Genomic DNA, 26,696 nt, shown 5'->3' on the forward strand with positions numbered 1-26,696 from the left:
AATTAGAATAAAGGTGAAATGCATTGTTTTTCCACTGTCAAAACATTTTCATCTAGTTGTAGCTGGAAACTAGGGACAAACACCATCTAATTTCACCTTGGCCTTTCCTGTCTGGCATTCTTATGAGATGAGGGGGTATTTTTGTAGACTGCTTTCTTCAGCTGGGTTGACTTTTTCTCCCCATCAATAAATATGGGAGGCAGAGGCAGGCAAATTTCTATGAGTTCAAGACCACCCTGGTCTACAAGAGCTACTTCTAGGATAGCCTCCAAAGCCACAAAAGTCTCGAACCCCCCCCCACACACACACAAAGAAAAAATATTATTCAAACAAATCTCAAATTGTATTGATTATTTTCCACAGGTAATCCAGGGGACCACAACTCTGCTGCCTCAGTGGGACAAATGTGTTAACTTTATTGAAAGTGCCCTCCCTTACGTTGTGGGGAAAATGTTTGTGAATGTTCACTTCCAGGAAGATAAGAAGGAGATGGTAAGTGGAGCTTCCTGGATGCTAAAGACAAACAGACAGAATAGCAATCATCTAGACACATCTGACAGACTTGATGATCTGTAGTCTTCAGTCCACTTTCTAGGGTGTAGAGATCCACAGACATTCTCTTCTGCTTCTTTGCACTTTTCAGGGAAACTGGAATAAAGGTCATCAAATGTGAGGTGGTGAGTAGATATTGAAGGTTTGAAGAGCGAGAATGTATGCAATAGTTGTCCAAAAGAGTGGGCCAGTGTAACTGAGGACATTTGGTATGGCTGCTTAGAGTCAGGTAAAATCTAAGTCTAGGTGAGGTTCAAGGTCATGATTTTAAAGATATTTGTCACCATGATTACATGTTCTTCTCCATCCGTTTTGGCTGCTTTGAAGGAGAGGATATGTATTTTTTTGTTTCAGCTTTACTGAGGTTCATTTGACAGATAAAAATTGAATATATTACAGGTATATAATGCGATGATTTGGTACACACTGTAAAGTGATTACCATAGTGAAATAAGCACATCCATCACCACACCGACTGTCTTGTGTTTGTCTGTGGGATGGTATTGTGTGACACTCTTTCTGAGGAACAATGAACAAGTGTTTACTCACTCCAGGTAGGTAACTGACAACAGACCAAAGCAATGACACCACCAAAGTGCAGCTTAGTGAACCAATGGAGTTTCACTGGGGTTATTTATAGGCGTATGAGTGAGGCGTTACTTAGAGGAGCAGGAATGACTGAAAGCTCACTTCATCATGGGTGGCTTCTCACAAAGACTGCAATAGTGGAGCTCACTGCATGAGATGCATACAGCTCAAAGACTCACAGTATCTTTGAGGCAGTCCCCTCGTCCGTGCCTCTTTCATGCAGCTTGGCTGTTCTCTGTCCTTCAGGCAGCTTGCCTGACCTCTGTCTCTTCAGCAATCCTTACTGATTATGTAAGCTTAGGGAGGTAGGGGCCGAGTGTACCTTGTCAGTTTCAGGAACTTCTCCAGGTTTCTGATTTGTTTACTTTTTGAGTCCTAAGGAGCCTGTGTTTAAAATTTCCAATTTAATAAGCCCCCTGCTCCTTAAAAAAAAGAACTTCTCACATCTTAATGAACCTTGAAGGAAATTGGTACACAACATACAGACCCTTAAGTATGTACTCTCAGCAAATTTGAAGCATACAACAGATTGTAAGTAACTAAAGTCATCATACTGTGCATAAGATCATTGGCACTTACACATTTTATACATTCTTATATGAAAGTTCGTATCATTGACCAATATCAGCCAACCTTGCCCCCAAATCCTCCACGCTTTGCCGCTGACAACTACTGTTATAGTCTCTTTATCTAGGAGTTCCATTTTTTTTGGTTTTGTTTTTTGATTCCACGTGTACATTTTTTTCTATCCTTCTTTAGCTTATTTCACTTAGCACAATGTCCTCTAAGTTTATCTATGTTATTGGAAAAGGTAGGATTTCCTTGTTTTGTGGTTAAGTAATACACATACACACATCAATTTTCTACCTATTTGCTCACTGATGATGAGCTAAATTGATTCTATGTCTTGGTTATTAGGAAAAATGCTAGAATGAACACAGGATTGATATGCCTCTTAAAGACACTGCTTTTATTTTCTTTGGAAATGTAGCCAGTAGTAGAATGGCTGGATTGTTATCATAGTCTTATTTTGAATTTTCTGAAGATCCTTTGTACTATTTACCTTGATGGCAGTGCCAATTATTATTTAAAGCAACATTGTACAAGGTTTCTTTATTTTTTATGCATTTACCTCTTTTGACTTTCACAGTAGTTCTCTTAACAGGCATAAAGTACAATTTCACTGTGGTTCTGACTTTGATTTCCCTGATTAGTGAAATGTAGTACACTTTCATACCTCTTGGGTATTTGCATATCTCTAGAAAATGTCTACCCAGCTCTTTTATTAATTTTTAGTTAGGTCATTATTATTTCTACCTTTGCTATTAAGACTGCATTTTTGAATTATAAATTTGCATTTAGCCATTTATGTGTGGATTTTCTTTGTACAAATTATATTTTACCAGTGGCAGCAAGCAAAATATTCATATGTGATTCATAGATAAAGCACTGCATTATCAATCAGATACAAACATGAGCATATTGTATAGAGGTAGTATAGAACCCTTGAGTTTGATGGTAAAGACATAGAGTATTAAACCATGGTGGTTTAAATGATTGATGTTATATAGGGATAATAATACCAAATGGTAGGTGCTATGTATCATATACTAGAGTTTACTTTCAACTACCACTAATCTAAATCCATTCTTCTTTGTTAATTTGTTTTTTACTGTCTTTGGGAAATTTATGTCACGTTTGAGAGCCTATTTCTTTTTAAACAAGCAGGCCTCTTTGAAATAGGTCCAAGAAACAAATGCTTTGTTTTAAAATGCTCGATACCTTAAATATTTCATTTACTCCTTGGCCAGAGTAAACCGATGGAAAACACATCAAATAGTCATAGCGATAACAAAAGAATGTAAATACAACAAATGAGTAAAAGAATCTATATAGTGGAGAGGTTTGACAGACAAATTTTAGCTAATATGAAAAGCAACAAATTTATTTATTTAATTTTGAAATTACTTTATTCCAGTTTCTGCTGGATAGAAGCAAACTGGGTCCTCTGATAAGGAATCTTTTGCTTTTTTTCCCATCTGTTTGTGTTGGGTCTGTCTTTTCTTTTTTATATTTTTTTTTATTTAGTTTAGAAACAATCTTGTTTCACATGTCAATTCCAGCTCCCTCTCCCTCCCCTCCTCCCCCGCCCTCCCCACCAGGTCCCTCAGTCCCCCACCCAATCTCCAGTATGATCCCTAAGGAGGGTGAGGTCATCCATGGTGGATCTCCTGTGACTGTCATTTCATCCAGGGCAGGGCCTAGGCCCTCCCCCCAAGAGTCCCGGCTGAGAGAGCCTCCCATATTGTGGCATGGGCACTCAAAGTCTATTTGTATGCCAGGGATAAATACTACCCAAGGCCCCATAGATTACCTAGGCCTCCTCACTGACACCCACATTCAGGGGGTCTGGGTCAGTCCCATGCTTTCCACACAGCCATCAATCTGGAGTCCAAGAGCTCCCCCTTGTTCAGGTCAATTGTTTCTGTGGGTTAAACCAGCCCAGTCTTAACTCCTTTGCTCGTCAGTTCTCTTTCTGACACTGGATTCCAGGAGTTCAGTTCAGTGTTTGTCTGTGGGTATCTGCCTCTGCTTTCATCAGTCACTGGATGAAGGTTCTGTTTCCCAGACTCTCTGGCAGTGGGATTGTATGCTGTCACTTCCCTGATTCATACCTAAAATCCATATATGAGTGAGTACATACTATGTTTCTCTTTTTGTGACTGGGTTACCTCACTCAGACTGGTTTCTTCTAGTGCCATCCATTTGCCTGCAAATTTCAAGATTCCATTGTTTTTTTTTTTCTGCTGAATAGTACTCCATTTCCCGGATGGCTAGGGATGTTGAGCACTTTCTCAAGTGTTTCTCAGCCATTTTAGACTCCTCTACTGAGAATTCTCTATTTAGTTATGTACCCCACTTTTTAATTGGATCCTTTGGTGTTTTGGAGACTTGCTTCTTGAGTTCTTTGTAAATTTTGGAGATCAGCCGTCTGTAAATTTATTTTTTATTTTTCTCAATTTTGGTGCACATGTCCTCTTTTCATGTCTCAGGGTATGACATTCTAAAGTAAGTTGATTTTGGCACTTTCTCCATTTATTTTGATATACACGAGGGTAGTATGTTAATCATACAGACATTCATCTCTTTTGCATAAAATTATTTGCCTCCCTTATGCCCAAACTATTTCCTTCAGGGGATTCTTAAGTTGGAAATTTATAAGAGGAAAAATAATCTGGCTTTTTATAGGCTTGTTTCAGGGATCTCATCCAAGAACCACCTGGAAACACTGATGGACTTGTTTAAAAACAACTGTATTATTAGCCTCAGTCAAAGAAAAAAGAAGAAGAAAAAAGAAAGAAAAACGGAAAGAGTCACATTGGGGCAGATTTCAGAAAGTCTAATTTAGACTGAAAACCTGCCATTGTTTGTTTACCAAGATGAGTTTGTCTAAAGCAAATCAGTATCAGAAGGTTAAAAACTTTAAGTACTTTTCAAACCTTAGCATGTGAACAAATCATATGGCCTTGTTAAAATGCAGAATCTCATTGCAAGATGGAAAGCTCACGACATTTTAGCAGAAGTTCTCTTTAACTTGGTTCAGTCAAGAACCCCACTTTCCAGCAAGTTCTCGTTCATGCTGCTGCTGTATCGTGTACCACACTTTGAATGGTCAGTCCCTGGCCTCACTCACTAGAAAACAATTATCTCTCCAAACAGAAGCCCTAGCGACTCACCAGAGCAGGTCAGGCCAGGCCAGGTGACTTGGACAGCGATACTTTGTTTACTCAGTTAGTAATAGTGTGAGTAATGCTTCAGTTTTCAGTCCCTGAAAACCTCAGTGATTGACATTGTGTCAAATCCCGTATGATGGCTTCTGGACTTGTGTCTTGCCTCACTCCTATTTAATATACCCTTAAATTTTTAACTACTTAATTTGCCCTTAAAATTAGTATTTTTTTATAGGAGACTCCTGTTCTTTAACGTTTCTTGACTTCTCCATGGCAATGTTGGCTTAATGGCCTCCAGTTGATAGCTTCTGATATTCCTGTTATCTATGGTAGCTGAGAGGAAGCAAAGCAATTTATTTCAAGGATTCCTTTGCAGAGGAAAAGCATCTTCCTCCTCATCCCCTTCTGCTGCCCTAATGTTGTGTTGTTTTTTTCCCTCTGGGGGTGGTGGTGGTGGATAACTGCACATTACTGTTTCCTTCAGGTGTTCCAAGTGCAAGTATTCCTGGGTGTGTGCAGGCACAGTAATGCCAGTCCCTGTTCCTTCGCTTACAGAACTCACAAGAATTTTAGCCAATTTAATTAGCAATAGGGCAAACAGGATATAGAAAAGAGTCTTTCAACATAGAGCCATCTAAGTAATGGGCTGGCGAGATGGCTCAATGGGTACAGCTGTGAAAGCCTTAAAGCCTGAGTTCAGTAAAACTTTAATGTAACAGGAGCAGGTGAAATTAATTTGAGTTGTTTACCTTCACCTAATCTATATAAAAGATTGTCATTTTGATGCTCATGTGGGGGCAGAGGTTGGTATCAGCTATTTTCCTTTTTAGTATTCTATTTTGTTTTTCTGAGAAAGTGTCCCTCCCTGTACTTGTAGCCTCACACGCACCTAGGGCTGGAATTTTAGGCACACATAGACACATCCAACTTTTTGCATGGGTTTTGGGAATGTAAACTCAGGTCCTCATCCTTGCATAATGGACGCTTTGACAACTGATCTGTCTCCCCAGCCTGTAATTCATACTTTAAATGTACAGGGAAACTCTTGGATTCATGTTTATTGAAGTCAGATGAAGATCGGTAGGAAAGTAAGGAATGGAAATGATTGTTATGAGGTCTGATGCCATAGTCATGATAAATTAAATCTGCTGTTGAAGATTCTAGTAGTAGCATTAACCGGGGTTTAACTATATGCCCAGTACTCTGCTAAGCACATTCCAGATGCATAATCATTTACATTGACCTTGTGATTGTGTAAATTGACCTTAGTGTTTCCACTTTCCAGATTGACAAAACTGAGGCTCCGAGAGTATCCATAAGTTCTCTGGGGTCATACAACATGAAAATTGCTTCAATTAGACCTAAATCCATTTAATCTGGCTTAAACCCATGTTCTATTGTAAATTAGTTTCATGTTAACTATAATACATTTCTGAAATAATTGGCTTATAGCAGACAAAAGTTATAAAAAGGAACTTGCTCATGGCTGTGCTGCTTCTAGTTCTTGATCAGGTGGCTCTATTGCTTTTTGCAGATGCATGTGGTATAATACAAAAGTTAGTTCATGGACAGTGAGTGAAAGGGGGGATGAGGAGGGTACTGGAACCCAATGAATTAAATGTATTTGACTAGGTCCCATACCTAAAAGGCTGTTTGGATAGCACCTGTTGAGAGCCAACCTTTGCACAGAGCTTTAGAGGTCTCTCTGTCTGTCTCTGTCTCTATCTCTGTCTCTCCCTTCCCCCCTCTCTCCTCTCTCTCTTGTTTTTTCGATACAGGGTTTCTGTATGTAGCTTTGGAGCCTGTCCTGGAACTCGATTTTTTGACAGGGCTGACCTCCAACTCACAGAGATCTGTCTGCCTCTACCCCAGAGTGCTGGGATTAAAGACCACCACAGCCCCTGACTGAGGGTCTCTTAAGAGCTAGGCTATAGCACATTTCCCAGTTACTCTCTGAAAAACACCCAGGGAATCATCAATTTTATGACCAGAATGAGGAACTTGTAGACTCCACAGTGACTTTTTCTATAAGTAATTCACATTTTTAGGAGCATAATCTAACAATAAGATAGAAAAAGTAAAAGGCACCCACTTACTGTTGTTTAGCTTGTCAGAGACAGGAAACAGAAGTTTTGTTTCTAGCATTTCAACATTTTAAAGAAAAAGACAGTGAAACTTAATTCAAATCCAACCAGTCTTATTCCATTTTTGAGTTCGTATGATTCTTCAAAGAAACAGGCAAACAACAAGGAACAACAAGGCCATCAGAGCTTTGATGTAAAACAACACTCTAGGCATATCTTTGGCTCAGTCTGCATTCCAAGCTCAATTTCCAACATTTTCTAGAGACACAGTTTTTAACAATGAACTCTGATATTTGGAATGGTGATTCAAGACTGTAATTTTCAAAAAGTTTTTAAAAATTAATGTTTGCCATTCTCTAGTTACTAAACAGACATGAAGACATATATATTAAAGAACAATATGTTCATTGTGTTGAATTCTTTTTGAGTTTTTTTTTTTACTTTAACTCTAGTTTCTACAAAATTCAGTAAAGTTGAAATTCCCACCTGTGCATTTTGTCTGACCTGAGTTTTTGTAGTCAGAGTTTCTGTTCTGCCTGGTCCCACAGCTGTTTAGCCACAAATAAACACACAGAGACTTATATTAATTATAAATTGTTTGCCTGATGGATTAAGCTTCTTATTGGCCAGATCTCTCTTAATTAGTAACCCATAACTATTAATCTATGTATTTTTACATGGCCTTATCTTACCAGAGAACACCCGAACCTGTCATTCTTTCAGCGACTACATGGCGTCTCTCCCTGGCAGCTTCTCTCTATTAGTTCCGCCTATACTTCTTGCCTGGCTACTGACCAATCAGTGTTTTATTTATCAACCAATACGAGAAACATACATACAGAAGGACATCCCTCATCAAGTTTTGTTGTATCTTGCTTTATTTCATTGTGCACACTGTATACTCAACAGACTTACCTTTATGAATCTCAGATCCACCACTAGGTGGTTTTGCTGTCTCCTTACATTTTCTGTGTTTTTATTATACAATAGATGCCATTAAAGGAAAACAACAAGAGTTTTTGATGCTTGCTAGACTAGTATGGGCTTCATCTTTAAAAATTATTTTTTTATTTGTGTGTATATGCGTGAACCTGCTTGAGTCTGTGTATGACATGTGGGGGCTAGAAGAGTGGGTATTAGATCCTTTAGGATTGGCAGTTATGATTGGCAGTGCTGGTAATCAAAGCTGGGTCCTCTGCAAGAGTAGCAAGCACTCTAAACTACTGACGCAGTCTCTGTAGCCCCAAAAAAACAAAAGATTTGGTTCAGGACTACCACAATAGCTATAACCTCTGTCAAAATAGGAAAAAGAGCTTACACTCTACCACGACTGTTAGCAAACAAACAAGAGATTTATAGCCAATAAGCAGAAAGAGAGAGCCATTAGACAACAAACTACTGAGAGGAAACATCATGAGCAGGAAACTATTGCTTAACCAAATTTATTCTTGCCACAGGTAAGCCAAGGCAATTAGATGTTAAGCATAGAAAAATTAAGAATTTGATTTGACATTGAAAGTTACTAGACATTGAAAACTAACTTCTAAGTCTATTGATAAGGAATTTTATTCAAAGTTGGCAAGGCAGGTCTGGTGAGCACAGGATGGGGTGGAGGCTGGGGAGGAGGGCAATGTCAAGATTCAGTTGAAAAGGTGGCTTAGAGGAGACTAACTAATGTTTGGTCAAAGGGAGAATGTTTATCAACTCTCAGATGAAAACTGAAGTCATTGGACTCATTAGATACAAAAACATTCTATACACAGAATGTTAATCTAATTAAAGTGGGGTAAATCTTTTATTGTGCTTCATGTTTAGATTTTATTAGGTGAAGAATATGAATTTTATTTGAACAGTTCTTACTTCCTCTTGTGCTCTATAAGTTCCCCCATCTCCAACTTCATGTCCTAGTAAAGCCATAGATGACCTACAGATGACTACAGTATCTTCCATTTGTCCCAGCTGCTATGTGTGCAATTATTGTATAATTCTAATCCTAAGAAAGGAATTCTCCTCCTATCTCATACTGCTTCAGCTGGTGTTAAGGACTTAAATACCCACAGGGGTCCAATTGCAGTGGTAGAGTTTGAACTTGAAACCTCCATATACTAGGAGCTTACCTCATCAGTGAGCCAAAATAATTGAAGTGATGTGCTGCCATTAATATTCTTTAAGTTCTCCAATTCCCTTGTTCACCATTCCTCTCAGTAGTTGAGTAAATGAGATGTAACTATAACATTGATGGCAGAAGTCATCTGAAAGTTAGTGTCATGCATCACGGCACTGTTCTTACACTTAGAGGTTCTTTGTTCTCTACATATGCAGATACTCATGAGAGTTGCTCTTAGGAATATCATTATCCAGAAAAAAAGTTCTTTTGGACACAAGTTATGCATAGAAATGATATTCTGACTATTGAGTGTCTTTGTTTAGTTCATCTAGTAAATAGTACCAGCTATCAATGGGGTCAGTTTCCAGAGGAACTCTGCTGAAGCCCTGTCTGAATTAGGGAAAATGAAATGATTTGGGTTTTAGAATAACCTTGCATGAAAATTATATCTAATTTTCTGCCAAGTTGCTTTGGTATCTTAAAACTAGTATCTACTTTTACCAATTTGGGAAGATTGGTTAACTCTTTGAACCCATTTTCGTATGTATAAATTCTCACAAGTATCTGTTGCTAGAGGAATGCAGTGTAGCAGTCACTCACAAAACCAAACTGGCATTCAGCAATAAGCAATTACTGCAGATACATCTGGAGTCAGTGGTGGTCCCCACTACAGATCTGCTGATTTTGGCCGTGTTTGCTCAAATGTCTGGGGGTTGGCCCATGAAGATTAGTTTTGGCAGAAGTGACTGGGACAGCTAGGTCCTGCTTCATGTATCTTACTTCTATCATCTGGCCAACCTGGACATGCTCCCATGGTGATGGCAGGGGTGCAAGTGAGCAAGCAGAAACATGTGGGGTCTCCCGAGGCTCAGACTCAGAACTGGCGTAAACGTTGTGATACTTCATCTGCATTGTCAACTTGACTAGCTTTAGAATCACCGTAGAAACATACCTCTGAGAGTATTTATGAGGGCATTTTCAGACAGGTTTAGTTGAAGAGGAAAGACACAATGGGTAGTACCATTTCATGGGCTAGGATCCCTGACTGAATAAAAAGAAAGTGAACATTCACTGTTCTGTCTGCTAACTGTGGATGCAATGTGACCAGCTTCCTTATATTCTTGCTGCGATGTCTTCCTTACCACGATAGACTATGATCTCAAACTGCGAGTCAGAATAAACCCTTCCTCTTGGTGTTTTATCACAGTACTCAGATAAGTAGCTAATACAAATGCTATTTCTACATTCTGTTGACCAAGGATCACAAGGCAGGGACAGATTACAAAGCTGGGAGTTTTAGTGAAAGTATCTAAAGCCACATAGCATACTTAGGCTGTAGGTAAAGGAAAGAATTCAAGACTAAACACTTGACTTCAGAATATCACAAAAAGAGATAAAGTAGTACCTGCCTTTTTGGGTTGGGGTGAGGATTAAATGACATGATCCTTATAATTGGCTCAGTTCAATCCATGATACATAGTAAGTATCCAGCAAATGTTAGTTCACAGTTCTACTGTGGGTAGTGCCTAGCATTAACAGGAAAGGTAGAGATTATAATATGAAGATGTTGACACAGGCTGTGGCACCTTCTGCATGTAGATTTCCTCTTTCTAACCTATTTTAGAGTGAGGAAAGTACAGGGAATCTTGTCATTGCCAGGCTTTCATGGACACCCATATTGCAGTTTTCAGTTGGAATAAAGCTCTATTTCTTTTTTAAAAGAGATAGAAACATTTTTATTTATATGTATATCTGTGTTTGTGGATTAATTAGTACATACATATGCATGGGGGTGACTGTGGAAGTCAGGAAAAAGTGTCAAATCCCCCAAAACTGGAATTACAAGTGTTTGTTAACTGCAACGGAACTGAGACCCTCTGCAAGAGCAGTAAGCACTCTTAACTGCTGGGCCATCTCTCCATCCCTGGAATAAATATCTTTTTAATGCTATTGACTTGGCCACTTCCCAGAAGCTGCCCTATCATTTAACATTAGTTTGGCTCATTGGAGAATCTCAAGAAACTACTCAAGGAGCCAAGTAGAATTTTTATAACAGATCCAGGTTTCACAACTCTCTATGGGCTGAGTCTTGTTGCAGTAAATATCCTCAGACCCCAGTGTTGACAACTCATTTATGCAATCTTTGGTAAAATGACATCCAGAAAAATAAGTAATTTAGAAAGCTCATTGGGAATTCTTTTGAAATAAGCGTGGACACTCCTCTTGGCTTTGGCCTTGAGTGTGCTGCCATAATTATGATAGGTTTGACCCACTTTTCACATTTGTTGTCTACATCTTAGGATAGCATTGGACAGTGTTGCTTTTGCCACATTTTATTGGTCACAATCTGGGCAAGAAAATTCAATCACACCTATGCAACGCAGAAGCCTGGTACTACAGATTCATTTACTGTAAGAAACTATTTGTTGTACCTTGAATCAGATCTGAACACTGGGACTGGCCAAACACAGTTACTTGCTGGGGGAAAAGAGTGTTGTTACCACAGCGAAGGCCAAGAGCTGAGCCATTATGATGACATGGTTAACTTGTAGATATTATTCTGGTTTTTGATCCATTCCCTCTGAGAGTGGCAAAGTGGCAAATGGGACATGATAAATTATGAAAGAGGAAACAGCTTGTATATTCATAGTTGGTGAAAAAGATATTCTTTCTGTCCCTAGCCCAGTCTTACAGATGTGTAGCTTTTGATGAAAGGGCATGCTAAACACTTGTACCACCAGACTAGCATGCTTCATAGCATTGCTTGGGCCCAAATAATTGGATATTCTCTTTTTCTTTTGCCAACATGTTTAATGGCTATGCAAGTTTGCTAATCCTGACAATCTTATGTGATTTATTAGCTCACTTGGCTGCCAGAAACCACAGCAGTTTCTGTCCTTAGACTTTTTTCTTTTTGACTTAACCATTTGTTCCACCTCCATTGTAAGTTCATTCTTTACTTATTTCAAAACCATTATTATATTTTATAAGATTCTAATTCAAACTCATTTATATAAATATTCATAATGAATCAATGAAGATGTAGTATTTATGAATGCACTTAATGTGTGTATTTCTAGTAAAATGACAGTTGCTCTTTTCTGAGAATATAGCCCAGTTTTTAGTTAACTACAGACATTAATAATGATGTCCATTCTTCCCTTTCATTAATCAAGTGATTTTAAGTAGAGGAATCTGACCCTATTCAACATCAATGATATGTATATATATTTGTATGCATATACACACATATCTATGTCTGTCTGTCTATTTCTCTCTATATATGTATATATCTATATAATATCATTCTTAGCTATTTTTCAAGTGTAATGTTGATACCACCAGTTTAAGAGTAGATGAGGCTAATTCACCAAATTATCTGTTTTTCAATGAAGTTTGCATTTGTTTGCAGGATATAGTCATTCCAGAGACATTTGCTGTGAACTTTCCTACTAATGTAAAGATGAACTTGTTATTCACTGGTGGATCAGTTTTGAATCACTCAATTTGAATAGGTCTGTTTTAAAAATTTGACTTTATATAAAGGAGATGTCATGTATCTTTCCCTTTTGTAATGTTCCATATTATTATTTTTTTTTTGTTTTTGTTTTTACGAGACAGGGTTTCTTTGTATTGTTTCGGAGGCTATCGGTCCAGCCCGGCCTCGAACTCACAGAGATCCGCCTGCCTCTGCCTCCCAAGTGCTGGGATTAAAGGCGTGCGCCACCACCGCCCGGCATGTTCCATATTATTAAATCTCTTGGTTATATTTGGGAAATCCCATACTATATGTGACAGAACTTTATAATTTCTCTTATACCAGATGAGTATTATAGATTTGTATAAATGAAAAACATTTGTTTCATTTTCAGTTCCTTGTTGAAAATACTAGAAATACTAGAAGTATTTTTCATTTTTTTGTCAATATATGTTTTTATTTAAATTAGAAACATTAATGCTTCACATGTCAATCCCAGCTCCCTCTCCCACCCCTCCTCCCTTGTCCCTCCACCAGCCCCTTCCAACCCTCCCCCCAGGTATTTTTCATTTTTAACAAAATTACTTACTATGATAATTTAGTATGTGTATACAAGGCACACCAATCAAATCTAGTTTTTCATGTGCTATTCCCTCCATACCCCAGCCTCTAATAATAACTTTTTTTTATTTTCAAGTTGACTTACATTTTTTAATGTCCGCATGTAGCATGCCACTTCATCACCAACATTTGTTATTTAAAAATAATAGCCATCATACCCGGAATGAGATAATACTATGGCTGTGACTCCCACTTCCCCAGTGGCTAATAACACTGTGTATTTTTCTTTCATAGATTGCTTGGCCACTTGCATTTCTTCTTTTGAAACATCTATTCAGATCATTTGCCCATTTTAAAATTGGATTCCTTAGGGTTTGTTTTTCTATTTCTTTTTTGTATGGTTAGGATATTAATACTTCATCAGATGATTAGTTCACAGACATTTGCTTCTGTTTACTAGGATGGCTCTTTATTTTGTTCCTTTTGTGACACAGAGACTTTCTAATTTGATGAATTCTAATCCTGTAGTTTTGCTTTTGTTTCCTGTCTTTTGGGGATCATATTGAAAAAAATTTCACGGTCTACACCAATGTTTGGAACTATTTTCTGTTTCCTTCTAGTAGTTTCTCAGCTCTATTTTAAGTTCATTTTAGTACAAGGTGAGAGACAGGGATAGAATTCAACATTATACATATGAATATCCAGTTTTCCTAGGATTATTGTATTGATGAGGAAAATGTATGGTTTTGGCCTTTTCTTGAGAATCAGTTGGCTGCAGATGCATGGGTTTATTTCTGGCATCCCTGTTCTGTTCCACTGGCTTGTGTGTCTGTTCTCATGCCAATACCATGCTGTTTTGCTTATGCCTTGTAGTATGTCTCAGAACTAGGTATTGTTATGCCTTCAGCTTTGCTCTTTTTTGCCCAAGATTGTTTCAGCTATTTGGGGTCTTTTGTGCTTCTGTAGCAATTTCAGGATGGCTTTTTCTAGTTCTGTAAAAACATTTATTGGTATTTCCCCAGGAATTGCTTTGAATCCATAATCATTATGAGTAACTTGAACATTTTAACAATATTAATTATTCCTCTCATGAAAATGGGAGGGCCTTGCAATTTTGAGGTTCCTTTTTTTCCTTAACTACGGCTCTATGCTTGTCATCATAGAGCTCTTTTGCTTTCTGTCCTAATCTAGTTCTACATATTTTAATTCTAAGCTATTGTGCTATTGTGAATGGATTTGCTTTTACAATTTCTTTCTCATCAATTTTATTGGGATATAATGTGATACTTATTTTGTGCATTTATTTTATATCTTGTAACATTACTGAATTTATCATTTTATGAATCATTGATGGAGGTTTTAGGTTTTCCTGCATATAGGATCATATAATCTATAAATAGGTATGCTTTCATTTCTTCCATTACTGTTTGTATGCTTTTTATTTCTTGTTCTGATATATTTTCTCTAGTTAGAACTTACAGTGGAGAGTTTAAAATGCATGGAGTGATAATTTGTCTGTACTGATCATCTGCTAAGTGTATTAGGTATGATGAACATGAGGTATAAAATCATGTAAAAATCATATATGATATACAAAATATTAAAAGTTACAGAAAATTTAATTTTCAGGATACGTATTGGCTTTCTTACAGTCCCATTTGATCTATGTTATGATTTTTGTTCTCAACATTCCTATATCTTGTCAGGAAGACTAAATAAATACAAATGGAAAAATAACCATACATCACATGTACCTGTATTGTTCTGATTATAAGCCTGAGAGGAACTCCAAGAAGGGATTGAAACATCAGGTTAGAATTTATGGATGTGAGTAAGGATTTGAACTGGTTTTGTGGGATTTCTCTGTAGCTAGAAGCAAAGACTAGAAGGGAACTATAACCATTCATGGGATAAACTGAATCCACTGACCATAAAATACTGTTGACATATGCTTAACTGATTCAGTATGCACTGTCACTACCTATTTATATGAAAGGAAAATTTCCCATGCCTGTGTGTGAGGAGAAAAGTGAGAAGACAGAGAAAGGGGAGTGGGAAGGACAAGATAGGAAAATCTCATTTTTTAGGATAGAATAATAACATGGATATGGATACACGTGCAACTTTGTATTATCTGATATCAGATATTATGACCCAAGTCATGGGCGAGGAGAGGCAACTTTGAAATAGACATGGTTGAGGAATAGAACTAACCACTGCCATAGTTCAACCAAATGAACTGTACTTTTAGTGTTGATTCAGAAAACTGAAATAGATGCTTTCCAAAATGTTGCTTTACCTGGAAGGCCCTTGACTTGAATGTGACAGATTTGCTCACAGTAATAGTTTAGTTAAATCTTGTATGTTACATTTTGGTCTTTGACTCTAAATAAACATTTTGTGTGGATAACTTAACCTGCTGACTCCATCTTCAAGTGATTTCCATTAATGTTATATGATGGCTCTTGGGGCATTAGTTCAAGGTTTGGTGAACAAATATTGTTTCTCTTTCCCCCTTACTTAAAAATTATGTCAGGCTTTTGCTGTTTTGGGGAGTGCACTTTGACTGAAGGAAATGTTATTATGGGAGTCTGTAGACTAGTCCAAAGATAAAAATCAAAAATGTTCCATGATTTATCTTCCTGGTTGAAGCATGCTAAAATCATTATCTATTTGCGTTGACATGCCAGCCACTGACATTAATCATTTTCAAAGATTTCTCTTGTTCTGGAAGTCTGTTAGGGTATTTCAGTACCATTTCACAGAAAACATTATAGAATAAATCCATAAAGGAGGGAGAGAGAGACAGAGAGACAGACAGACAGATAGAGAGACAGAGAGAGAGAGAGACAGAGAGACAATGAGAACACATACAGTTTTTCTCAAGGGCACTGAAGGACAATGTGTGGCCAGAAGGGAAGTTATTTACTTACATTCTGACACAAATGAAAGCTACAAAGAGAGTGAGTTATCAAAATATTGATTTAGGGAAGACAGAGGTGGGAGGGGAGTGAAGGAATTCTACATATGGGTAAACTATTTGTCGTTCTTCATTCAGACAATAAGCTGAAATCGGTTTGCTTCAGTGTATTTCCACTTGGAATGCCAATCAGCAGTTTACAGACAAAGAGCTTGGAAAAACCTATGGAAAATTCTGTTCTTAAGCATTTGATACATTTGATAGCAGTTATAATGCCCAGAAATGGCCAAGGCAGTTTCTTTGAGACCAAGCTGCTTAGTTTAAAACCAAGCTGATTTAATAACTTTCAAACCAAGTTTTTTTGCCTTCTAATTTCTTTTTTTGTGATTTTTAAAATTAAATTAGAAACAAGGTGTTTTACATGTCAATCCCAGTTCCCTCTCACTCCCCTCCTCCCCTGCTCCTCACCAACCCCCTACCCCATCCACTTTCTGCTCCCCAGGGAGGTGAGACCTTCATTGGGGGATCTTCAAAGTCTGTCATATCATTTGGAACAGGGCCTAGGCTCTCCCCCATGTGTCTGGGCTGAGAGAGTATCCCTCTATGTGGAATGGGCTCCCAAAACCCATTCATGTACTAGGAAACAAAAACTGATCCACTACCAGAGGTCCTATAGATTGCCTAGTCCTCCTAACTGACATGCACGTTCAGGGAATCTGAGTCGGTCCTATGGTGGTTTCCCAGCCATCAGTCTGGCGTCCATGATCTCCCACTTGTTCAGATCAGCTATTTCTGTGGGTTTCTCCAGCCTGATCTTCACCCCTTTGCTCATCACTACTCCCTCTCTGCAACTGGATTCCAGAGTTTGGCTCAGTGTTTAGCTGTGGATGTCTGCTTCTGCTTCCATCAGCTACTGGATGAAGGCTCTAGGATGGCATATAAGGTAGTCATCAATCTCATTATCGGGGAAGAGCATTTAAGGTAGCCTCTCCACTATTGCTTAGATTGCTGGCCGGGGTCACCTTGTAGATCTCTGGACAGTTCCCTAGTGCCAGATTTCTCTTTAAACCTATAATGGCTCCCTCTTTTCTGGTATCTCTTTTCTTGTTCTCCTATATCTGAATCAATCTTCCTTCTCCCTCATGTCTTCCTCTCTATCTGACTCAATCTTCCTTCTCCCTCATGTTCTACTTTCCCCTCCTCTTCTCCCCATCTCTTTTTCCTAACTCTCTCTCCCCTCCCCACACTCCCAATTAGCTCAGGAGACCTTGTTCCTTTCCTCTTCTCTGGGGGACCATGTATGTTACTCTTAGGGTCCTCATTGTTTCCTAGCTTCTCTGGTGGTATGAATTGTAGGCTTGTAAACCTTTGCTGCATGTCGAAAATCCATATATGAGTGAGTACATACCATGCTTGTCATTCTGTGACTGGGTTACCTCACCCAGGATGGTTTCTTCTAGTTTCATCAATTTGCCTGCGAATTTCAAGATTCCATGGTTTTTCCACTGAGTAGTGCTCCCTTGTGTAAATGTACCACATTTTCTCTATCCACTCTTCAGTTGAGGGGCATCTAGGTTGTTTCCAGGTCCTGGCTATTACAAATAATGTTGCTACGAACATAGTTAAACAGATGCCCTTGCTATATGAAAGTGTATCCTTTGGGTATATGCCTAAGTGCGGAATTGCTGGATTTTGTGGTAGACTGATTCCTATTTTTCTGAGGAACTGCCATACTGATTTCCAAAGTGGCTGTATGAATTTGCACTCCCACCAGCAGTGGAGGAATGTTCCCCCTTCTCCACAGCCTCTCCAGCATAAAATGTCCTTGGTGTTTTTGATTTTAGTCATTCTGACAGGAACAGAGTTGTTTTGATTTGCATTTCCCTCATGGCTAAGGGCATTGAGCATTTTCTTAAGTATCTTTCAACTATTTTAGATTCCTATATTGAGAATTCTCCATTTAGTTCTGTACCCCACTTTTTAATTGGATTATTTGGTGTTTTGGAGACTTGCTTCTTGAATTCTTTGTAAACTTTGGATATCAGCCCTCTGTCAGATGTGGGGTTAGTGAATATCTTTTCCAATCTGTGGGCTGCCTTTTTGTCTTGCCTTTTGTCCTTTGCCTTATAAAAGCTCCTCAGTTTCATGATGTCCCGTTTATTAAATATTGACCTCAGTGTGTGTGCTACTGGTGTTATGTTCAGGAAGCAGTCTTCTGTACCAGTTTGTTCGAGGGTACCTCCTACCAAGCTGGATTTAACAAAAAGTGTATCCTTCATTAAAATGTCACTGAAGATAATAGGGCTATAATGGCATCAAAATTCATTGTGGGAATTTCAAACAAACAAACAAACACGAAGAAAATAAAACTAACTTCCAAAGATCCTTTTGGCTTGGGAAGTGCTTATTTTCTTTCATTTGACTGACGGATTAAAATATAATGAAATATTAGTTTTCTGCATCTTATTCAAAATAAATATTTGCTTGGTGATGGTCAGTTTTCCTTACTTATTAGATACTTCTATTACTGCTACATGCTGGCCAGAGTACTGGGAGGAAATCTTTTATTCTTCTCTTTTTCTTTTCTTTTTTTTAAATTTTTAATTTTTTAAAATTTTAAATAGCTTGTTTTACATGTCAATCCCAGTTCCCTCTCCCTCCCCTTCTTGATATGCAAAATCCCCTTTCCCAACCGTGTGTTCATACTGCTAGGATGTATGTAGCCATGTGGGAAGGGACAGGTTTTTTTTTTAAGACAAACTCTTTTTGTATATCTCAGTGCAGTTTCACAGAGAAAAGATATGATTGCATGCCCTCTAGTCTTGAGATTCTTATGACATCTTGCTTCCTTTTGTAATCTTACCTCATTCTATGATGAGTCTTTCCATACAGTCTTTGGATCTCATCTCCCCCTTTGTTATAGTTTCAGCCTATCCCTTCTCAATGTGTCCACTGGTATTAGAACACAGAGAGCTCGCACACCAAGTAGCAGCAATGTCAACAAAATCATCAGCAGCAAATATTTCACAGTCACAAGCCTCAGACCACTCCATTATCCCTATTTCCACCTCTTTCCTTTCTTTCTTTAATAGCTCCTCTCTGTCCATGCTCTGCTTATCACATCTCGGTCTTAGAGAATGCCAGCTGTGTCCAATGTATTGTCCCTGCGTATAGCTGGGGAATTACCTATCTCTCTGATTTTCTCACCTTTTCACGTGCTATTAATCATCTGGTTCCCTTTCTTTGATTACTAAACATGTCAACTCTACTTATTCGTTTCCATCTCTCGTATCCCCCTCTGATTTGGGAAGACAGCCTTATTCCTTCTGCATGCAGGTGAGATGCTAGTTTTATGAGCTTATCAAGATTTAAGGATGCTAGGTACTACATAAGCAGAAGATGTAGTCTTTGGGAGGCTCTGTGCTCTTTCTGTACCCCTTTAGTCAGACTTCCTGTTAGGAATGGTTACCTCTGCATCTGACTGTTGGTTACCTGCTACTTCCTGACTCATGGGGGAAAATGTCTGAGGCTTCTAGAAGCTCTGCACTCACAGTTGTCATTTAGGCTCTGTGGTCAGCATCTGGCTCTGGCCTTCACTAGCTGCATGAATTTATATAGACCATCTACTTCTAACTTTATTGTTCATAAAAATAAGTGGCTTCCTGCAATGCTCATGGAATTCAACCATTTCTATACATAGGGCTCACCTACTGCCACTGCCTAAACTGAACCTTAGTATCAACAACCACAGTGTCCTGATGCATTCCCTCCAAGATTCTTTCTTTTCTTTTTTTAAATTACTTTTTGTCATGACTGTGAAAGCGCCACAAGACTCCAATATGCATGTAAAGTTGAGAACTGTGACTTAATGATTTTAGAGACTTTTGCTCTCCTATCATTTCATGTTCTTGTCATGCCTAGATGCCTACTTGAGCTTTCTCTTTCTCTTAGTATTTTCTCTAAGTTGGGAAGAAATAGCTGTGAAGCTCCCCCTTTCCCATCTGCTGTTTGTTCTTATTTACATACGATGGAACCCAGCCCACTGATTTACAGCTCTGGTTCCCTTACAACTGTTATTAAACTGAAAACATAGCTGAGAAACAGAGAGAAATTATTTTTTGTGAGTTTTTTGCTGACAATTCCTTATAGAACAAAGGGGATGTTTAGAAAGAACAATAACAATTGATTTATAGGTCCATAATCTCAACAATAAATAGAATCCTGAGATCAGACTCCAGGGTTTGTTCCTTACTGTCTATTCAATTAAGGAAGCCAGGGCATTTCTGCAGGTGGATGGGATTATGAGACATTCATACATACATGGTGGGGTCTCCTTGAAACACTACATTAGTGTCCCTTTCCCTACCAGCTTCCCCATCCCGGCTATGGCCCAGCAGAGGCTGTCATCAAAGCAAATGTGTCCTCAGCATGGATGTGATCTCATTCTTTAAAAGCTTAGGAAAAGGCCTTTCAGAAAACTTGCTTTCTGTGAATGCTGCCTTGTCACCACCATTGTAGATATGAAATAAGACTTTCTGGGCTGCAAGGGAGGAGAGGGAGCAGTAGAAAGGTAATAGACATTGACTAAGCATTTGGTTTCACTACTGGCACCGAATTTAGAGAGATTTGGGGTCTTAACATAAATATGATTCATGATGGCATTGTGTCCTATTGGGTGCTCTATCTTCCTGCATGATTTTCTTTTAACAATACCTCTTTCAATGCTCACTTTCTAAAATAAACAGCCTGTGCTTGGTGCTCTCAGGTTCTGATAAAACTGTGTGTGTGTGTGTGTGTGTGTGTGTGTGTGTGTGTGTGTGTGTTGGTATTGGGGATAGAACCTAGGGCCTTGCACTTGCTAGGTGTGCACTTTGCCACTGAGCTCCATTCCCCAACTCTTATTAAATTATTGAAATGGGTTGTTATCTTGATAAGGATAGACCCATTTCATAGCGATGTACAGGTAAGTGATTGAGTAGTGATAGCTTCTGGTGGATTTTCTATCACCTACCTGTGTAATCCATTCATAGATGCTCCCCCCAAAAAATGACAAAGCTTGGAATCAAACTGAAAGGCCCTCCTCCCAATTTGAGCCATGAAGTAGTTTTCTTGCAACCTGATTTAGGTTGAAGGAGCTTTGTCTGAAGTTTCTTGTTTTGACGCTGCTTTTGGGGGGTATTTTCCTATAGATGGAAGAATTGATTGAGGGTGTTCGCTGGGCCTTTATTGACATGCTGGAGAAAGAAAATGATTGGATGGATGCAGGAACAAAAAGGAAAGCTCAAGAAAAGGTAAGGATTTCCTTTGATGGAAAAAAAAACTGACTTTTTGTTTAATGGATTTTCATGCTTGACATTGACTGTGCAGTTGATTTTTTTATTGACTGAGCTGTTGGCTCCAAATGACCCCAGAGGTAGGTGTGAGCTTTTGGATGAACACATAGATTTCATCACCAGGAGGTAACAGAAAATCAGATCTGACTTGTTCTTTCTCAAACTGCATTTTCAAATGCCATGTAATTCAGCCTTTTCCTTCGCTCTTAATCGCTGTCTGTAAGAGCCACATGGCTCACTGCCTAGTGAATTTTGCTATAAACCATCATTGGATATGGCAGAATGTAGAGCAGTAGGGAGCCATGGGAAGCAGCTGTCAGAAGGGCCCTCAAGTTGCAGAGAAGAAAACCCCAGATTGTCCATGTGTCTTCTCCATTTGTGCATGATGTGTGCAAATGACCTGAGGCAAGTCTTTTTCTGTAGTAAAGCACATGTACTTCCTAGCCCATCGTGTTCCTCAAATGGCCCAAAGGGCATGCATATCAGCCAAGTGGGAGTGATAGACCATTGTGGATTAGTAGAAAAAAATAGTTCCTGTCACAAGTGGATACTTGTGAAGCTTGGTAAAATTCTCTGATGATGTGCAACAAGATAAAGAAATAAACAGGGAAATTCTGAACAGCTGTGCTGTCTCCAAATAAGGAAAGGGTCCATCTTGATTTGGAGATATTCTTCTTGAGCTGGAGCTCAAATCGGTAGGGCCAGGGCATACACTTGCTGTACTCCCTATGGATGCCACTCTGTAGCTGAGAGACTCTGAAATTGGGAACATCTCTTCTTTTTAGAAGTGGTTTTGAAACCTTCCCGATGAGAGCAGTTGCCAGTGGGACACAGACATCCAAGATTGTGCTAGGTCCCTCATTAGTAATGACCAATTTAGTGCACCAAGCTGGAGGTCTGTGCATCTGTGATTTTAGTCTCCCCCCTCTAACTATTATTAGTAGGTCCACTGCTTTGAGTCATCACTAGCATCAGTGCTTTTGTGGTATGGTCAAGAAACAAGGAGATTCTCACTATAGGATTGCTGTAAGTACCGAGTCCCCTTGTTGAAGTGGAAGAACACAAAGGGTTAATTTTGCTTTTTTTTTTTTCTCTCTGCAGGATCTGTCAAAGCTGTTTTAGGTCATGTATGGCACAGGCTGGAGGAGGCAGGAACACATGGGCTGTGGGGGGCCACTCTCCATATGGTAGATGAAACTTTTGGAATCGACACATTGTTGTTTCTTGAAGGCTTGGTTTATGTGCAGAGCTAGCTTGTAATGTGTGGGGCAGGATGTATCTTGTAGTGGAGAGTTGAATGCTCAGTGTGTCAGGTGCCCTTTGTTGTAGCCTGGAGTCCTAAAGTATCACTTTTCACAGAATGAGTGGTGTGAACAGAGAGGGGGGAAGGAGGGAGGGGGAGGGAAGGGAGAAGGAGAGAAGAATAGAGAGAGTGGGAGAGAGAGCATATGAATGAGCTAGTTATGAATATTTGGGAGTTTGTAGTCAGCTTTTCAGAAATAGAAATTAAGATCACTTCAGAGTACTTGTTGGTGTTCAATTAGGGAAAGACTGCCTTGTAAGTGGTCCGTGAGTCCTTCTTGAAGTAAACTATTCTCTGTCTGTCTAATATTAGACATGGTCCTGTTGGCCCTCTGAGTTTCTCGCCAGCCTTTAATTTTATTTCAACCATAACTGTCATTTTCCCCTTACAAAAGTATTCTTTGAACACTCTGCTTTCTTTGAGCTGAGTTCAATCTGCCAGGAACTCCAGTAGCAGCCTGACAGGCACAAACATCAAAGGCAATTGTTCTTCTGGATCTCATTAGGTTCCCCGAGGAGATCTTGCATCTCAAGGCTCAGAGAAGTTCCGGTAATGTGAGACAAGAAACGGGGAGTTGTCCAAGGATATCCAGCAGTTCTCTCATCAGTACCAGCCCTGAACCCCAGGAAACATAGATTTGTCTTTTCATAACTTGAACTAACTTGCGATTCTAGAAATGACCTCTAGGTGGAGCTCACGGTACTAACAAAGAAGACAGAAGCTGCAGGCTTTTATGCTGCTTTTCACTCTGGGGTTGTTTTTTGAAATAATATATTTTCTCCCCCCCTTTTTTCTTTTGCTTTCCTCAATTTGATTGCCTTTTTAATAGTCAACAAGAAAGAAGAGACTCTGCCTGGTAATTCCCTGAGTCTTAGATGGAAATCTCTGCCCATCTCTGGGCTTTGTCTTTCTGATATGGAGTAGCCCCTGCATAAAGACAGGATTTGCCTGCATCTCAAGTGGAGGTGAATAATTCGCCTTCTCTTCCTGGTATGACTTGGCACTGTTCTTTGGGCATGTGTTGTATGCAGTATATCACCCAGGCGGAAGATTTCTCATCAATAATAGTGCCCACACTGGGCTGATGCTGAGTCACTTGGCCCATTGGGAAAGCTGAAAAAAAAATGTTCTGATTTGTGAGGGGCCTAAAGCTTTTCTCTCTCACACCATGAATCTCAGGACTGCAGCTAATTAAAGTGCCTCCTAAGTGGTGTTGACCTCAGCTTTCCTCCATGACCAACCTCCCAGACAGAGTGGCGGGGAAACTCAGGCACTTGCAGGGGTCGCAAGGCCTAACCTCTTGGTTTTTGTGTCAGTGACCCTGTCTCAAAATGGAAGTGTGGGGGTGGGCTTTGTCCTCCTTGCTAGGGGAGATCTCTGTAAAAGATAAATGAGGGTGCCTCTGCTTCCTTGAAGGGTGAATTTGTTATCTCTGTCTTCCTGCTTTTCGCAGCTCCTCTCTGGAGAGAGGTCATGGGGACTTTTGTCTTTTGAAACTCACTGTGTTGATTTCAAGTGGAAATTTAATATCGGGAAATAAGCACCAATTTTTATTTAGGAGTCTGTGTTCCCTGCAAGCATGTGCTCTTTAAAATTTTTCTTTTATCTTTTTGAGATTATAATAATTACATCATTTCCCCCTTCCCTTTTTCTCCCTCCAAACCCTCCCAATATAGTCTTCCTCAGTCTCTTTCAAATTCATAGCTTCTTTTTCCTTTTTAGCAAAGGACAAGGGGGCCTGCTGTTTTTTCAGGTTAATATATCCTTTGAATAGGCATGCGGTGATAATGGAATGATTTGGGTGTCTTCTGGAGGATTTACCTTGTCCAGAGCTGAGGAGGAGTCCCTCAAGGTCACTATGGAATGGTTCTGAGGCTAGGCTGAAAGGGACTCAGGCTGCCTTTGGCCTCCCCGGCCAGTTCTGAGTCAGATATGAGGAGCAGCTTCCCGGGAGCGGCTAAGGCTTGTTCCCCAGATGAATTAATTATGGAGCTCAATGCTGCATCACCTCTGAACTGTTTCCTTGTACTCTTTGCACCTGGGGTCTAAGCTTGTCAGATCATACCCAGAGAAGACAATACCAGCACAGGACACACTGGGAGGCAGTGTCCTGTGGGTGGCGTGAGGGAGTAGCCATGGCCTTGGCCACAGCAGGTGCAGAGAAGTTGGCTGCCTGTTCCCAACTCCTCAAGCACGCGACTCCCACGCACCAGGCTTTGAGAGAGGTAGGAAGATTTCCACTGCAGAGAGCAAAGCAGTGTGCACCCCTCTTAGCCTTTGTCACTAAACTCTGCCAATCCTTAGGCACTGCGGTTTGCACAGCGTGCAGTCTGTACTGACCTGTTAGGACCCTGGCTGCTCCCCGTCTGAGCCCATGGTTCTGGAGTTGTGCCTTTAGATCTGAGGTACCTAGGGGCTTGTTAAGCAGGCACATTTTCACCCATATGCTTTAAGAAGATTAGGGGTGGAGTGAGCATCAGAATCCTCTGACTCTGACGCTTATGAAGTTTTTGAAACGACCCCACACCCGCCCCTGTGTCCTTACTACTCTGTATACCCGTCTGACTTCTCCTAACTGCAGGCCCCTGCATTCTCCCGAAGGGCTCCTTTGCCCCCACAGGAACCTACTGTGAGACAGCATTCCGGAGACTCACCATCCCCTCCCTCCTCACTGTCCCTGAGCCAACAATTGATGGAAGGTGGCCAGTACCTGTCCCTGCTCCCTCCTGGCTCTCACAGGTTCTATACAAGTTCCTGGGGGCTTTCCCAGAGAGCTGGAACTTCCCTGCAAAAATGCCCGTTGGTGGCTGCCTTCCTTTCTTCTGTCACTTCTGAAGACCCCTCCTGGTGTTTCTTTGATCCCCTGCCCAACTTGCAAACACAATGTGCTTTAATCGCAGTCTCTGGCTCAACCCCTAAGGAGACCACTAATGAGGACACAGCCTCTGGGTTAAGTCCTTTTGTTATGGAAGGGAATAGTGCATTTCATTGGCTCCTGATGCATGAATTCTTTCAGCAAACTCAACCCCACAAGCATTTGCAGGATGTGCCAAGTACTGGTCTGGGAGCTTCAGATTTGGGAAGGGGGGGGTGATCAGCATCGGTCCCTCCCTTGCAAATGCCTTCATATACCCAGGATGACACAGGGGTGCTATGGATGCTGTGCTAGTTGGGGCAGGTTATTTAATATAGAGAGTTGTAAAGTGGCCCTGGGAGCCTAGGAGGGAAAGCTTTGAGGAGCTGAAACATGCTGCCCTTGGGGTTCTTACTCTGCCCCTTCCTCTCTACTTCTGTCCTATCCCCAGACCCAGTGAGTGCTCATGACCTTGTTAGCCCTTGGACAAGGTTTCTTCTGGGCTTCTCATCACTTGTTTCTTGGACCAACTGCTCCCAGCAGCTTCTTTTCCTTGATGACTTTACTCCTGCTGCACCACACCATTTCCTTTGGAATAGGTTTGGAGAGGAGACGAAAAGCTTTTGGCTGTGTCTCATACCTCTCTCCTTATTATAGGTTCCAGTTGTATTTGCAGAATGCTCAAGAATACAGTCACCCTGCTTCTTGCATCTACTCCCAGTACTCATTGGGGGCAGAGAGCATGCAAACTATGTCCTTGTTCTGGCTTCCTGCTCTTCTCTGGCTTCTAGTACTCATCATGATGAGTTTGCCACCACCGTCTCTCCAACTCTGTCTACGAATCTTCCAGTCTCCAACTCACAGACATACAGGCCAAGGCAGTGTTTGTCTTCCTTATATCTATTTACCGAACTGCTGTCCACAGGAAGGACAGTGTAAGGGTCAGGTGTTTGGAACGCTGACTGTATTCTAAGCCAATTTTGTACCCCATAGGAGCTACATGTCTTTTTGGAGATGGTTGAATCTGTCCTGTTCCTTCCTCAGTTTTCACATCTGTAAACTGTAAAATCAGTGCCTACCTCAGAGCTTACTTAGTTACTGAAGAACTCGCTCTTCTAAAGGAGGTGGTTGCTTTACTCTGGGTTTTAGGTTTTATGATTTTAAACAAATCTATTATTTGTGTTT

General features: G+C 40.0%; 1 protein-coding gene across 1 annotated transcript in view; it reads left to right on the top strand.

Annotated features, from left to right (window-relative positions):
* The window catches only part of Phex (phosphate regulating endopeptidase homolog X-linked), a 207,962-nt gene that overhangs the window by 71,647 nt on the left and 109,619 nt on the right, over positions 1-26,696 (top strand). The window contains exons 11-12 of the mRNA XM_005074253.4: positions 364-492; positions 21,211-21,312. Of these exons, the coding sequence (XP_005074310.1) occupies positions 364-492; positions 21,211-21,312 (231 nt within the window). The remainder of the gene's footprint in view (positions 1-363; positions 493-21,210; positions 21,313-26,696) is intronic.

Source organism: Mesocricetus auratus, unplaced genomic scaffold (genome assembly GCF_017639785.1).
Source record: "Mesocricetus auratus isolate SY011 unplaced genomic scaffold, BCM_Maur_2.0 Super-Scaffold_100003, whole genome shotgun sequence".
Lineage (NCBI taxonomy): Eukaryota > Metazoa > Chordata > Mammalia > Rodentia > Cricetidae > Mesocricetus > Mesocricetus auratus.